Source organism: Octopus sinensis, unplaced genomic scaffold, assembly GCF_006345805.1.
Source record: "Octopus sinensis unplaced genomic scaffold, ASM634580v1 Contig07156, whole genome shotgun sequence".
NCBI classification, from domain to species: Eukaryota; Metazoa; Mollusca; class Cephalopoda; order Octopoda; family Octopodidae; genus Octopus; species Octopus sinensis.
Genome location: NW_021829882.1, coordinates 12,495 through 29,019, shown reverse-complemented (window position 1 = coordinate 29,019; position 16,525 = coordinate 12,495). Strand labels below are relative to the sequence as shown.

At 36.4% G+C, this 16,525-nt stretch overlaps 1 protein-coding gene across 1 annotated transcript; it reads right to left on the bottom strand.

The window, feature by feature from the left end:
- Positions 1–522: 522 nt before the first annotated feature.
- LOC115227792 (transmembrane channel-like protein 7) lies at positions 523–6,047 on the bottom strand. Its single transcript, XM_029798523.2, has 3 exons — positions 5,922–6,047; positions 2,648–2,812; positions 523–931 (listed from the first exon to the last, which is right to left on the bottom strand). Exons 1-3 carry the CDS (start codon positions 6,017–6,019, stop codon positions 742–744), a joined length of 453 nt encoding a protein of 150 aa, XP_029654383.2. The 5' UTR covers positions 6,020–6,047; the 3' UTR covers positions 523–741.
- Between the last annotated feature and the right edge of the window lie 10,478 nt (positions 6,048–16,525).

The window sequence follows — 16,525 nt, the reverse complement described above, 5'->3', positions numbered from 1 at the left end:
GATAAGTAGAAGTGAGTGGGGACAGGAGATCAGGAAGTGTTGGTGGGTAGAGGTTACAAGGGCATGTGGGAGAGTGAGAGAACATTAGAGATAGGGAATGTGTGTGAGGGTGAATATTAAGAAAAACAAGTGTTGAGGGAAGAGTAGGTGACAACTGTAGAAATTGGGAGGAGGTTGATGGGTGACTGTGACCAATGATACACAAGTTGGAGTGGGTAGGAAAAAGATAACTGATATTGCAGAAATGGAATAGGGGTGATAATTTTATATAACATTAATTTGTCCATTTAATATTTATCTTTCCATGCTAGCATGGTTTGAGCAAGAGGAAATTGAAGCAGGAATTTTTAGTCATATACAAATCTTATCTCCGACCCTTATCTGTTTTTCAAGGGATATTTTATTCAAGAGGAATTCAAAAGCACAAAGCAGAGGGCAGTTTGGAATCCAGTCTGTTTGTTGTATGATTATTGTTTCTGATGAAAGGCATTTCAAGAGTTCCAGCCATTAACCATCCATTTGGTGTGTAGTTTGTAAATCTTTGGTTACAATGTCCAATGTGTCCTTAATTTTTTTTTTTTAAGAAAATGCAGTTTGAAAGGGAGATTTGGCTACTGTTTCTAGATTGATGAGAAACCTCATAAAGGATCTTTTGTTGGCTTGGTTCATATGTAATTGAAATTAGAATTGTTTGAGGCTAAATCATAAAACACAATCACAATACAAACAACATGGAAATTGTTATGAAAAAAATGCTACAATAAGCTCTGTTAGTTCTTTATTATTATTATTATTATTATTATTATTATTTTGTAATGCAATTTGAAAGGCAAAATAAACATTAGTCCTTACCAGATCCAGCTGGTATTTAAGAAGCTTCACCATTTTGCGATGGCTGGTCAGTAGAATATGACTGTAATATGCTATGACACTGTATCAAAAAAATAAAAAAGAGAAGAACATATATTCTAAATACTATTCAGCATCTGATGTTATCGATCTTATAACAAGTTTGAAATATTTGCTAGCATTTTCTTTTTTTCTTGTTTAGCCCCCATGTCAGTCCCAAGTGAGTAGACCTATGATTAAAGACGTTCCATCTGTGGCCATCACGTTTTTATTTGGACATAAAACTATGTTCGTTATTTACATTTGACAGATATTTGTCCTCATCTGATATACCCTTCAGCCTTCAACATATGGTGTAGTGGTTAAGAGCACAGGCTACTAACCCCAAGATTCTGAGTTCGATTCCAGGCAGTGACCTGAATAATAATAATAATAATAATAATAACATCGAAAAATACCTTAGGAATGAGAACCCAGGTTCGAAATTTCCCCAAGACACCTGATGAAGGCTGGAGAGTATATCAGCCAAAATGTGTTAACAACAAACAAGATGAGTACAAATATCTGTCAGATGTAAATAATGTAAATAATGTACATAATTCATCTCTTAAATATAGAACTGTAAAACTAAGTTATCCACAGTATAATTTCCATGGGTTTTTTTGGGGGGTGGGGGAAGGTTAGTAGGTTATTTGAGGGAAATTTTCACTGTTGTTTCTAGCATGTCAAGCAACTGTATAGAGGTCTCTTTGTTGACTCATTGTAATAAGACAACAGATGAATTTTCAAGTAAATTAGACATTATTTTGAGAACCACGAAATATGTACAGAGTTGAATACATAATAAAACTACTAAGACTCTCCATATACGAGTACACCACACTCCAGACGGAATGTTGATCCCAAGAAAATGGAAGAAATTCTGAATAGTTTTTTGATATATTCATTTTTAAGCAGCCAAATATCAAACATATTCCAGTGCTTCCTGTGAAGATAACCTATTTTAAGTCCCACTGCATGACATCTTGGGTAAGTGTCTTCTACCAAAGTCTTGGGCCAACCAAAGCCTTGAGTGGATTTGGTAAACAAGAACTAAAAGAAGCCTGTCATATATGTGTGTGTTTGTATGTTTGTCACCCACCACTGCTTGATAACTGGTGTAGGTGTGTTTACATCCCCATACCTTAATGGTTCAGTAAAAAAGACTAACAGAATAAATATCAGGCTTAAGAAATAAGTACTTGGGTTGATTTGTTCAGTTAAAATTCTTCAAGGCAGTGCCCCAGCATGGCCATATTCTAATGAATGAAATAAGTAAAAGATAAAAGAAACACACACACACACAGCTTTTTGATGTAAATACTCTCATGGATACACACACTTTTGAAAATAAAGGTGAGAATAAGATTGATAACAATAATGATGATGGCTAATGATTAATAAGAATAAAGGATGATGATGGGGCTAATGATGATGATAGTGCTTATAGTGATCATCATGATAATGCTGAAGGTTGACAGTGACAATAATGAGGCTAGCAGTAATTGACGATAATGAAGGTGGTTGATGGTGACAATAATGATGATATTGGAGATAATGATGATAATTTTTAATTAGCTGAAAGAAAAGTAGTGCTAGTTACTTTTGCTGGTGTTGATGAAGAAAGTGAGTAAATTATGAATGATGAAGTATACACTGTCTTTGTCCTTACCAGGACTGACACAATCACCATCACCATGATGCAGGCTAGTAATAGTAGTCAATACCATGAAGGCCAGAAATGGTAGTCAATACTCACCAGAAGATAATAAGGACTACAAATATAAAACCTCGTTGAGAAATAAACCTGACGATTTTCTTGAGATATAAATTTGAAGACTGCCATTTCTCAACCATCAGAGAGACAAGATCGTAGGCCGTATCCATTTGGCTGAATGGTCCACATGCAACACTTGGTTTGTTGCTGAAATATAAATACAGAGTGAGAGGATATCAGATAGAAAGACAGAGATAATTGAAAGGAGGGAGAGAGAGAGAGAGAGAGAAAGAGAAAGTTTAAAATTATAGAGAGGTAAAGAAAGATACATTATTTACATTTAACAGATATTTTTACTCATCGTGTTTGTTGTTAACACAACGTTTTGGCTGATATAACCTCCAGCCTTCTTCAGGTGTCTTGGGGAAATTTCGAACCAGGCTTCTCATTCCTAAGGTATTTTTCGATGTTGTTGTTATTATTATTATTATAATTATTATTATTATTATTATTCAGGTCACTGCCTGGAATCGAACTCGGAATCTTGGGTTTAGTAGGCTGTGCTCTTAACCATTATGCCATATGCCCCACTACGCCATATGCCTGTGGGCATATAGCATAGTGGTTAAGAGCGCGGGGCTACTAACCCCAAGATTCTGAGTTCGATTCCAGGCAGTGACCTGAATAATAATAATAATAATAATAATAATAATAATAGCAACAACATCGAAAAATACCTTTGGAATGAGAACCCTGGTTCAAAATTTCCCCAAGACATCTGATGAAGACTGAAGGGTATATCAGCCAAAACGTGTTAACAACAAACAAGATGAGGACAAATGTCCGTCAAATGTAAATCATGTAAATAATGTACATAATTCCTCATCTCTTAAATATAGAACTGAAAGGAAAGATGATAGAGAGAAAAAGGATAATAATAATGATAACAAGAACACTCAGGGATTGCAAACCTCTGCCAAAGCTCAACCGATGTCCTCTCAACGATAAGCTAGAGATGATTTTTAAAATGAGAATATCTGAAATAAACTCGACTGCCCTTACAAATGTGAATGTTAAAACTGAACCCAACCGTTCTCAAGAATTAAGTAAAAAAGCCAGAAAAATAATCCAGAAACCTTGTCCAGTACCAGATCAATCCCAAAATCTAATCAGTTCATGCCAGTTATGAGGCCAAAGATCCTTGAATGTTTCATCCAAATCCATCCAGCAGTTCTTGAGATATCTTGTCCACGGACAAACAAACATGACTGAAAACAATACCTCCGCCTTAACTAAGGCAGAGGTAATCTTATAAATATAAAAGAGAGTTTGCTTGTGTGTGTGTGGTGTGTGTGGTGTGTATGTTCCTTATGTATTCCAAAACCAAGTTACTGATTTTGACATATGTGGTATCAAAAGATTCAGTAGGCTTTTGGTTACCAAATAAACTATATTACGTTTAATGAGATAGATTTTTTTACAACGCTAGATCATTAGTTTCAAGTTTAAAATTTTATTTAACTGGTTTTCATCACTAAGATAAGTTATGTTTTTGCTTTACATTAATATTGTTTAAATTTTATTGGAATATTTACTGTTAAAATATATATATTTATATATTTATGGTTTAATTATAATATCGTTATTTATTTTATTAATTTTTGACCTGAAGTGTGGCTATATATTTTTAAATTGAATTAATATTAACTTTTAATATTATCGATTTATATATATATATTCATGAAACGCGTGTAGTCAATTAATGTTTGATTTGTTTTGTGATTATTAGATTAACAATTATAATATATTTAATTAATTTCTATGTGGGTATGAAAGATAATATCGTTTCAGTATTGATTCAATAACAAGAGCAGTTTATCTCTAAATTCTATGTATATATACATATAATATATTGCGAATTTTTGATTTAGTGTGCTAAATTGAATTTTTTTCCCTGTCGGCTTGGAATTTTTATATTCCCTAACTATTAATAAAATTAATATATATATATATATGTACATATTCAACAGCTATTGTTGAATCATATCAACACAATATCAACACAATCATATCAACACAATTGGATGTAACATTCAGCAATTATCTGCTGATTATGATGCATTGAAACAATTGTAGTGATTGAGATAAAGCCTGTTTAATCCATCTTCTCATATTAAAATTTGTTTATAGTCTATGGATATTTGTGGATTTCCACATGTATATCCAGTAACTGAAGTCCTACTATATAATTACATTTGGTAGCTGATACCCGGAGAGGAGCTTTGGAAGCACACTATAAACTTATTACCCAGATTATATTAAAATATATATATATCATCATCATCGTTTAACGTCTGTTTTCCATGCTAGCATGGGTTGGACAGTTCAACTGGGGTCTGGGAAGCCAGAAGGCTGCGCTAGGCCCAGGCTGATCTGGCAGTGTTTCTACAGCTTGATGCCCTTCCTAAAGCCAACCACTCCGTGAGTGTAGTGGATGCTTTTTACGTGCCACCTGCACAGGTGCCAGACGAGGCTGGCAAACGGCCACAATTGGATGGTGCTTTTTACGTGCCACCGGCACGGGGGGCCAGATGAGGCTGGCAACAGCCATGTATGTATATATGTGTGTGTATCTATGTATGTGTGTATTTGTATGTATTTGTGAGTGCGTATATTTGTGTGTATCCTTGTATCACCATCCCATGATGATTATAAATAAAAATCACTGTCATAAAAGTGAAGCCTGTTACCCAACATTAGTGAAAAGGATGCCTAGAAAGGAGAAAATATCTTCCTTGGAAACAGGTGATGGCTAGTGACACAAAAGGCATCCAACAATAGAAAATTAGCCTCAACTAATTCTGTTTGACCCATGCAAACACGGAAGAGTGGACATTAACCCTTTTGTTACCAGCCTGGCTGAAACCGGCTCTGGCTCTGAGTACAAATGTCTTGTTTTCATTAGTTTTGAATTAAAATCTTCCACCAAACCTTAGTCACAATTTATGTTCCTAACACTAGCTGAATGATAACTAAGTTATTTTACTAAATTCTTTGTTATATTTAAAGTAATTAAAAGAAACACAGAGCATCTCAAAATAAATACAGTAACAAAAGGGTTAGAGGGTGAAAATGACAATGATGTGGGTTTATATTTGTTCTGAGTAAATGTATATATGTTATGGATAGGTGAAAATGTGTTTTAAATGAGCTTGTGTTTGTTCCAGGTGAATGCGTGTATGTTTCAGGTGAGCATACATGTATTCTTGACAGGTACACATGAATGGAGTTCAGTAAATCTCAAATTTTTACTTACTAATAGATACTTATAGCAACTGCAACAACTGTTAGTACAAAATACAGCAGTAATACTCCCAGAAAGATTGTATGTGTACGTGAGGCTCTCCAGATCATTTTAGAAGGACTGCAACAGCATATTACACTAGCCTGAAATACAAAAAAGATAATAATAGTAATATATAAAAAAAAGAAGAAATTTTGGGGAGAGATATTAATAACATTGCTCCCCCACCCTATCACCAGTCATGGATACTACTTTATTTTACTGACCCAAAGAATGGCAGGATCTGAGCACAGAATGTAAAGAGTTTGAACAAATAGTGCAAAGCATTTTATTTTCAGAAACTAAAAAGTCAAACACCATTCTAAAGATACTGATCTCAGTTATGATAATAATGGTTTCAAATTTTGGCCACAGTGTCAGCAGTTTTTTGAAGGGAGGAAAGAACTCAATACATTGACTGCAGTACTTGACTTGTACTTATTTTATTGACCCTGAAAGGTAAAGTGACTTCATGGAATTTGAACTTAGAACAGTGTTTCCAAACTTTGTTATGCCCTGCACCCCTAAAAACTTTTAATATATTCTCGCACCCCTTAAAGTAATAATTATATAAGAATAAAGGTGCCCGGGGCAATTGCCCCTCTTTTGACACCCTGTAAATCCAGCCCTGCTCACACCCACAAAGAATGCAAGCATCCCTGGTGGGAAACCCTGACTTAGAATATAAAAATGGATGAAATGCTGCTGTTATTTTTGTTAAGTTATAATGATATAATAATAAAACCCCATAATACTCATACCATAACAACAACAATTACAGGTAGGGCTATATGTATATATACTTTTTTACTCTTTTACTTGTTTCAGTCGTTTGACTGTGGCCATGCTGGAGCACCGCCTTAGTCAACCAAACTGACCAAGGATTTATTCTTTGTAAGCCTAGAACTTATTCTAGTGGACTTTTATTCCAAACTGCTAAGTATGGGGACATAAACACACAGCATCGGTTGTCAAGCGATGTTGGGGCAACTAACACACACATACATATACATTAATACATATATACGATGGGCTTCTTTCAGTTTCCGTGTACCAAATCCACTCACAAGGCTTTGGTCGGCCCAAGGCTAAGTAGAAAGAAGACGCTTGCCAAGGTGCCACGCAGTGGGGACTGAACCTGGAACCATGTGGTTGGTAAGCAAGCTACTTACCACACAGCCACTCTGCGCCTGTATATATGCCTTTTTTTTTTTTTTATTATGCGCCCTTTTCAAGCCTAGCCAGGTTCATGGGCTTGGTTTCTCGGTTTCTATGGTGTATGTGTTCCCCCCTGCTGGACGGGATGCCAGTCCATCGCAGCATTACTCAAGAAACAGGAAGAAAGAGTAAGAGAAAGTTGGGACAAAAGTTGTAAAACAGGGGTCACTACCACATCTTGCTGGAGCCTCGTAGAGCTTTTAGGTGTTTTCGTTCAATAAACACCACAATGCCAGGTCTGGGAATCGAAACCGCGATCCTCCAAACCGCGAGTCCGCTGCCTTAACCACTGGACCATTGTGCCTCCAATATATATGCATATACAGATTGTAAAATGGTAGGTGTTAACAAACCTGCCAAAGCAGCAGACATTGGAGTACAATGTAGTCTTCAAACCTATGAAATCCTGTAAAAATACTCAACCCATGCCAGTATGGAATACATGTTAGTCACCACTGCCACCGACCAACTAACATACATACATGTATGTATAGGCACAGGAGTGGCTGTGTGGTAAGTAGCTTGCTTACCAACCACATGGTTCCAGGTTCAGTCCCACTGCGTGGCACCTTGGGCAAGTGTCTTCAACTCTAGCCTCAGGCTGACCAATGCCTTGTGAGTGGATTTGGTAGAGGGAAACTGAAAGAAGCCTGTCGTATATATTTATCTCTCTCTCTCTCTCTCTCTCTCTCTCTCTCTCGTGTTTCCGTCCCCTTCCCTAATTCCTTATAAAAGCCAGCGTGCGATCGTATCTGATCCCTATTCACTCGCTACACCTTCAGAGAAAGAGAAACACAGACTTCCAAAAATGGCCAGCTAAGTCAATCTCATCCTGCTCTTTTCATATTTTTAAGCGTTTTGTTTGGATAGCTTGATCTGTTCTCCCTTCGTTCCCCTATTCTCTAAACATGGAGACTTCATGCATTGCATTTTTAAAGTTTATTTTCCTTCAGGGCCATCTTCGATGTTTATCCATTCTCCTCCGAAATATGCCCCCTCGTCTCTTACCGTATTTTTTTCATTATTTATCTATTCTCATTCTCTACCGTATTTTTTTTTTTTCATTATTTATCTATTTCCATTCTCTACCGTATTTTTTATTATTTATCTATTTTCATTCTCTCTCTGGCTTTCATTCAGTCATTTATCTAATTAATTATTTTTCCCCCTCAAATATAGTATTCAAACTAGTTGCTTCGATTCTCTCTCTCTCTCTCTCTCTCTCTCTCTCTCTCTCTCTCTCTCTCTCTCTCTCTCGTGTTTCCGTCCCCTTCCCTAATTCCCTTATAAAAGCCAGCGTGCGATCGTATCTGATCCCTATTCACTCGCTACACCTTCAGAGAAAACACAGACTTCCAAAAATGGCCAGCTAAGTCAATCTCATCCTGCTCTTTTCATATTTTTAAGCGTTTTGTTTGGATAGCTTGATCTGTTCTCCCTTCGTTCCCCTATTCTCTAAACATGGAGACTTCATGCATTGCATTTTTAAAGTTTATTTTCCTTCAGGGCCATCTTCGATGTTTATCCATTCTCCTCCGAAATATGCCCCCTCGTCTCTTACCGTTTTTTTTTTTTCATTATTTATCTATTCTCATTCTCTACCGTATTTTTTTTCATTATTTATCTATTTCCATTCTCTACCGTATTTTTTTATTATTTATCTATTTTCATTCTCTCTCTGGCTTTCATTCAGTCATTATCTAATTAATTATTTTTCCCCCTCAAAATAGTATTCAAACTAGTGCTTCGATTCTCTCTCTCTCTCTCTCTCTCTCTCTCTCTCTCTCTCTCTCTCTCTCTCGTGTTCCGTCCCCCCTAATTCCCTTATAAAAGCCAGCGTGCGATCGTATCTGATCCCTATTCACTCGCTACACCTTCAGAGAAAACACAGACTTCCAAAAATGGCCAGCTACGTCAATCTCATCCTGCTCTTTTTCATTTTTAAGCGTTTTGTTTGGATAGCTTGATCTGTTCTCCCTTCGTTCCCCTATTCTCTAAACATGGAGACTTCATGCATTGCATTTTAAAGTTTATTTTCTTCAGGGCCATCTTCGATGTTTATCCATTCTCCTCCGAAATATGCCCCTCGTCTCTTACCGTATTTTTTTCATTATTATCTATTCTCATTCTCTACCGTATTTTTTTTTCATTTTTATCTATTTCCATTCTCTACCGTATTTTTATTATTTATCTATTTTCATTCTCTCTCTGGCTTCATTCAGTCATTTATCTAATTAATTATTTTTCCCCCTCAAATATAGTATTCAAACTAGTTGCTTCGATTCTCTCTCTCTCTCTCTCTCTCTCTCTCTCTCGTGTTTCCGTCCCCTTCCCTAATTCCCTTATAAAAGCCAGCGTGCGATCGTATCTGATCCCTATTCACTCGCTACACCTTCAGAGAAAACACAGACTTCCAAAAATGGCCAGCTAAGTCAATCTCATCCTGCTCTTTTCATATTTTTAAGCGTTTTGTTTGGATAGCTTGATCTGTTCTCCCTTCGTTCCCCTATTCTCTAAACATGGAGACTTCATGCATTGCATTTTTAAAGTTTATTTTCCTTCAGGGCCATCTTCGATGTTTATCCATTCTCCTCCGAAATATGCCCCCTCGTCTCTTACCGTATTTTTTTCATTATTTATCTATTTCCATTCTCTACCGTATTTTTTTATTATTTATCTATTTTCATTCTCTCTCTGGCTTTCATTCAGTCATTTATCTAATTAATTATTTTTCCCCCTCAAATATAGTATTCAAACTAGTTGCTTCGATTCTTCTCTCTCTCTCTCTCTCTCTCTCTCTCTCTCGTGTTCCGTCCCCTTCCCTAATTCCCTATAAAAGCCAGCGTGCGATCGTATCTGATCCCTATTCACTCGCTACACCTCAGAGAAAACACAGACTTCCAAAAATGGCCAGCTAAGTCAATCTCATCCTGCTCTTTCATATTTTTAAGCGTTTTGTTTGGATAGCTTGATCTGTTCTCCCTTCGTTCCCCTATTCTCTAAACATGAGGACTTCATGCATTGCATTTTTAAAGTTTATTTTCCTTCAGGGCCATCTTCGATGTTATCCATTCTCTCCGAAATATGCCCCTCGTCTCTTACCGTATTTTTTTCATTATTTATCTATTCTCATTCTCTACCGTATTTTTTTTTCATTATTTATCTATTTCCATTCTCTACCGTATTTTTTATTATTTATCTATTTTCATTCTCTCTCTGGCTTTCATTCAGTCATTTATCTAATTAATTATTTTTCCCCCTCAAATATAGTATTCAAACTAGTTGCTTCGATTCTCTCTCTCTCTCTCTCTCTCTCTCTCGTGTTTCCGTCCCCTTCCCTAATTCCCTTATAAAAGCCAGCGTGCGATCGTATCTGATCCCTATTCACTCGCTACACCTTCAGAGAAAACACAGACTTCCAAAAATGGCCAGCTAAGTCAATCTCATCCTGCTCTTTTCATATTTTTAAGCGTTTTGTTTGGATAGCTTGATCTGTTCTCCCTTCGTTCCCCTATTCTCTAAACATGGAGACTTCATGCATTGCATTTTTAAAGTTTATTTTCCTTCAGGGCCATCTTCGATGTTTATCCATTCTCCTCCGAAATATGCCCCCTCGTCTCTTACCGTATTTTTTTCATTATTTATCTATTCTCATTCTCTACCGTATTTTTTTTTCATTATTTATCTATTTCCATTCTCTACCGTATTTTTTTATTATTTATCTATTTTCATTCTCTCTCTGGCTTTCATTCAGTCATTTATCTAATTAATTATTTTTCCCCCTCAAATATAGTATTCAAACTAGTTGCTTCGATTCTCTCTCTCTCTCTCTCTCTCTCTCTCTCTCTCTCTCGTGTTTCCGTCCCCTTCCCTAATTCCCTTATAAAAGCCAGCGTGCGATCGTATCTGATCCCTATTCACTCGCTACACCTTCAGAGAAAACACAGACTTCCAAAAATGGCCAGCTAAGTCAATCTCATCCTGCTCTTTTCATATTTTTAAGCGTTTTGTTTGGATAGCTTGATCTGTTCTCCCTTCGTTCCCCTATTCTCTAAACATGGAGACTTCATGCATTGCATTTTTAAAGTTTATTTTCCTTCAGGGCCATCTTCGATGTTTATCCATTCTCCTCCGAAATATGCCCCCTCGTCTCTTACCGTATTTTTTTCATTATTTATCTATTCTCATTCTCTACCGTATTTTTTTTTTCATTATTTATCTATTTCCATTCTCTACCGTTTTTTTTTATTTATCTATTTTCATTCTCTCTCTGGCTTTCATTCAGTCATTTATCTAATTAATATTTTCCCCCTCAAATATAGTATTCAAATAGTTGCTTCGATCTCTCTCTCTCTCTCTCTCTCGTGTTTCCGTCCCCTTCCCTAATTCCCTTATAAAAGCCAGCGTGCGATCGTATCTGATCCCTATTCACTCGCTACACCTTCAGAGAAAACACAGACTTCCAAAAATGGCCAGCTAAGTCAATCTCATCCTGCTCTTTTCATATTTTTAAGCGTTTTGTTTGGATAGCTTGATCTGTTCTCCCTTCGTTCCCCTATTCTCTAAACATGGAGACTTCATGCATTGCATTTTTAAAGTTTATTTTCCTTCAGGGCCATCTTCGATGTTTATCCAATCTCCTGAAATATGCCCCCTCGTCTCTTACCGTATTTTTTTCATTATTTATCTATTCTCATTCTCTACCGTATTTTTTTTTCATTATTTATCTATTTCCATTCTCTACCGTATTTTTTATTATTTATCTATTTTCATTCTCTCTCTGGCTTTCATTCAGTCATTTATCTAATTAATTATTTTTCCCCCTCAAATATAGTATTCAAACTAGTTGCTTCGATTCTCTCTCTCTCTCTCTCTCTCTCTCTCGTGTTTCCGTCCCCTTCCCTAATTCCCTTATAAAAGCCAGCGTGCGATCGTATCTGATCCCTATTCACTCGCTACACCTCAGAGAAAACACAGACTTCCAAAAATGGCCAGCTAAGTCAATCTCATCCTGCTCTTTTCATATTTTAAGCGTTTTGTTTGGATAGCTTGATCTGTTCTCCCTTCGTCCCCTATTCTCTAAACATGGAGACTTCATGCATTGCATTTTTAAAGTTTATTTTCCTTCAGGGCCATCTTCGATGTTTATCCATTCTCCTCCGAAATATGCTCCCTCGTCTCTTACCGTATTTTTTCATTATTTATCTATTTCATTCTCTACCGTATTTTTTTTTCATTATTTATCTATTCCATTCTCTACCGTATTTTTTTATTATTTATCTATTTTCATTCTCTCTCTGGCTTTCATTCAGTCATTTATCTAATTAATTATTTTTCCCCCTCAAATATAGTATTCAAACTAGTTGCTTCGATTCTCTCTCTCTCTCTCTCTCTCTCTCTCGTGTTTCCGTCCCCTTCCCTAATTCCTTATAAAAGCCAGCGTGCGATCGTATCTGATCCCTATTCACTCGTACACACCTCAGAGAAAACACAGACTTCCAAAAATGGCCAGCTAAGTCAATCATCCTGCTCTTTTCATATTTTTAAGCGTTTTGTTTGGATAGCTTGATCTGTTCTCCCTTCGTTCCCCTATTCTCTAAACATGGAGACTTCATGCATTGCATTTTTAAAGTTTATTTTCCTTCAGGGCCATCTTCGATGTTTATCCATTCTCCTCCGAAATATGCCCCCTCGTCTCTTACCGTTATTTTTTTTTCATTATTTATCTATTCTCATTCTCTACCGTATTTTTTTTTTCATTATTATCTATCCATTCTCTACCGTATTTTTTATTATTTATCTATTTTCATTCTCTCTCTGGCTTTCATTCAGTCATTTATCTAATTAATTATTTTTCCCCCTCAAATATAGTATTCAAACTAGTTGCTTCGATTCTCTCTCTCTCTCTCTCTCTCTCTCTCTCGTGTTTCCGTCCCCTTCCCTAATTCCCTTATAAAAGCCAGCGTGCGATCGTATCTGATCCCTATTCACTCGCTACACCTCAGAGAAAACACAGACTTCCAAAAATGGCCAGCTAAGTCAATTTCATCCTGCTCTTTTCATATTTTTAAGCGTTTTGTTTGGATAGCTTGATCTGTTCTCCCTTCGTTCCCTATTCTCTAAACATGGAGACTTCAGCATTGCATTTTTAAAGTTTATTTTCCTTCAGGGCCATCTTCGATGTTTATCCATTCTCCTCCGAAATATGCTCCCTCGTCTCTTACCGTATTTTTTCATTATTTATCTATTCTCATTCTCTACCGTATTTTTTTTTTTTCATTATTTATCTATTTCCATTCTCTACCGTTATTTTTTATTATTTATTATTTTCATTTCTCTCTGGCTTTCATTCAGTCATTTATCTAATTAATTATTTTTCCCCCTCAAATATAGTATTCAAACTAGTTGCTTCGATTCTCTCTCTCTCTCTCTCTCTCCTCTCGTGTTTCCGTCCCCTCCCTAATTCCCTTATAAAAGCCAGCGTGCGATCGTATCTGATCCCTATTCACTCGCTACACCTCAGAGAAAACACAGACTTCCAAAAATGGCCAGCTAAGTCAATCTCATCCTGCTCTTTTCATATTTTTAAGCGTTTGTTTGGATAGCTTGATCTGTTCTCCCTTCGTTCCCCTATTCTCTAAACATGGCGACTTCATGCATTGCATTTTTAAAGTTTATTTTCCTTCAGGGCCATCTTCGATGTGTTATCCATCCTCCGAAATATGCCCCTCGTCTCTTACCGTATTTTTTTCATTATTTATCTATTCTCATTCTCTACCGTATTTTTTTTTTTTCATTTATCTATTTCCATTCTCTACCGTATTTTTATTATTTATCTATTTTCATTCTCTCTCTGGCTTTCATTCAGTCATTTATCTAATTAATTATTTTCCCCCTCAAAATATAGTATTCAAACTAGTTGCTTCGATTCTCTCTCTCTCTCTCTCTCTCTCTCTCTCGTCTGTTTCCGTCCCCTTCCCTATTCCCTTATAAAAGCCAGCGTGCGATCGTATCTGATCCCTATTCACTCGCTACACCTCAGAGAAAACACAGACTTCCAAAAAATGGCCAGCTAAGTCAATCTCATCCTGCTCTTTCATATTTTTAAGCGTTTTGTTTGGATAGCTTGATCTGTTCTCCCTTCGTTCCCCTATTCTCTAAACATGGAGACTTCACATTGCATTTTTAAAGTTTATTTTCCTTCAGGGCCATCTTCGATGTTTATCCATTCTCCTCCGAAATATGCCCTCGTCTCTTACCGTATTTTTTTCATTATTTATCTATTCTCATTCTCTACCGTATTTTTTTTTCATTATTTATCTATTTCCATTCTCTACCGTATTTTTATTATTTATCTATTTTCATTCTCTCTCTGGCTTTCATTCAGTCATTTATCTAATTAATTATTTTTCCCCCTCAAATATAGTATTCAAACTAGTTGCTTCGATCTCTCTCTCTCTCTCTCTCTCTCTCTCTCGTGTTTCCGTCCCCTTCCCTAATTCCCTATAAAAGCCAGCGTGCGATCGTATCTGATCCCTATTCACTCGCTACACCTCAGAGAAAAACACGACTTCCAAAAATGGCCAGCTAAGTCAATTTCATCCTGCTCTTTTCATATTTTAAGCGTTTTGTTTGGATAGCTTGATCTGTTCTCCCTTCGTTCCCCTATTCTCTAAACATGGAGACTTCATGCATTGCATTTTAAAGTTTATTTTCCTTCAGGGCCATCTTCGATGTTTATCCATTCTCCTCCGAAATATGCTCCCTCGTCTCTTACCGTATTTTTTTTCATTATTTATCTATTCTCATTCTCTACCGTATTTTTTTTTCATTATTTATCTATTTCCATTCTCTACCGTATTTTTATTATTTATCTATTTTCATTCTCTCTCTGGCTTTCATTCAGTCATTTATCTAATTAATTATTTTTTCCCCCTCAAATATAGTATTCAAACTAGTTGCTTCGATTCTCTCTCTCTCTCTCTCTCTCTCTCTCTCGTGTTCCGTCCCCTTCCCTAATTCCCTTATAAAAGCCAGCGTGCGATCGTATCTGATCCCTATTCACTCGCTACACCTCAGAGAAAACACAGACTTCCAAAAATGGCCAGCTAAGTCAATTTCATCCTGCTCTTTTCATATTTTTAAGCGTTTTGTTTGGATAGCTTGATCTGTTCTCCCTTCGTTCCCCTATCTCTAAAACATGGCGACTTCATGCATTGCATTTTTAAAGTTTATTTCCTTCAGGGCCATCTTCGATGTTATCCATTCTCCTCCGAAATATGCCCCTCGTCTCTTACCGTATTTTTTTTTCATTATTTATCTATTCTCATTCTCTACCGTATTTTTTTTTCATTATTTATCTATTTCCATTCTTACCGTATTTTTTATTATTTATCTATTTCATTCTCTCTCTGGCTTTCATTCAGTCATTTATCTAATTAATTATTTTTCCCCCTCAAATATAGTATTCAAACTAGTTGCTTCGATTCTCTCTCTCTCTCTCGTGTTTCCGTCCCCTTCCCTAATTCCTTATTAAAAGCCAGCGTGCGATCGTATCTGATCCCTATTCACTCGCTACACCTCAGAGAAAAACACAGACTTCCAAAAATGGCCAGCTAAGTCAATCTCATCCTGCTCTTTTCATATTTTTAAGCGTTTTGTTTGGATAGCTTGATCTGTTCTCCCTTCGTTCCCTATTCTCTAAACATGGAGACTTCACGCATTGCATTTTTAAAGTTTATTTCCTTCAGGGCCATCTTCGATGTTTATCCATTCTCCTCCGAAATATGCTCCCTCGTCTCTTACCGTATTTTTTTCATTATTATCTATTCTCATTCTCTACCGTATTTTTTTTTTTTTCATATTTATCTATTCCATTCTCTACCGTATTTTTTATTATTATTATCTATTTCATTCTCTCTCTGGCTTTCATTCAGTCATTTATCTAATTAATTATTTTTCCCCCTCAAATATAGTATTCAAACTAGTTGCTTCGATTCTCTCTCTCTCTCTCTCTCTCTCTCTCTCGTGTTCCGTCCCCTTCCCTAATTCCCTTATAAAAGCCAGCGTGCGATCGTATCTGATCCCTATTCACTCGCTACACCTCAGAGAAACACCAGACTTCCAAAAATGGCCAGCTAAGTCAATTCATCCTGCTCTTTTCATATTTTTAAGCGTTTTGTTTGGATAGCTTGATCTGTTCTCCCTTCGTTCCCCTATTCTCTAAACATGGCAGACTTCATGCATTGCATTTTTAAAGTTTATTTTCCTCAGGGCCATCTTCGATGTTTATCCATTCTCCTCGAAATATGCCCCCTCGTCTCTTACCGTATTTTTTTCATTATTTATCTATTCTCATT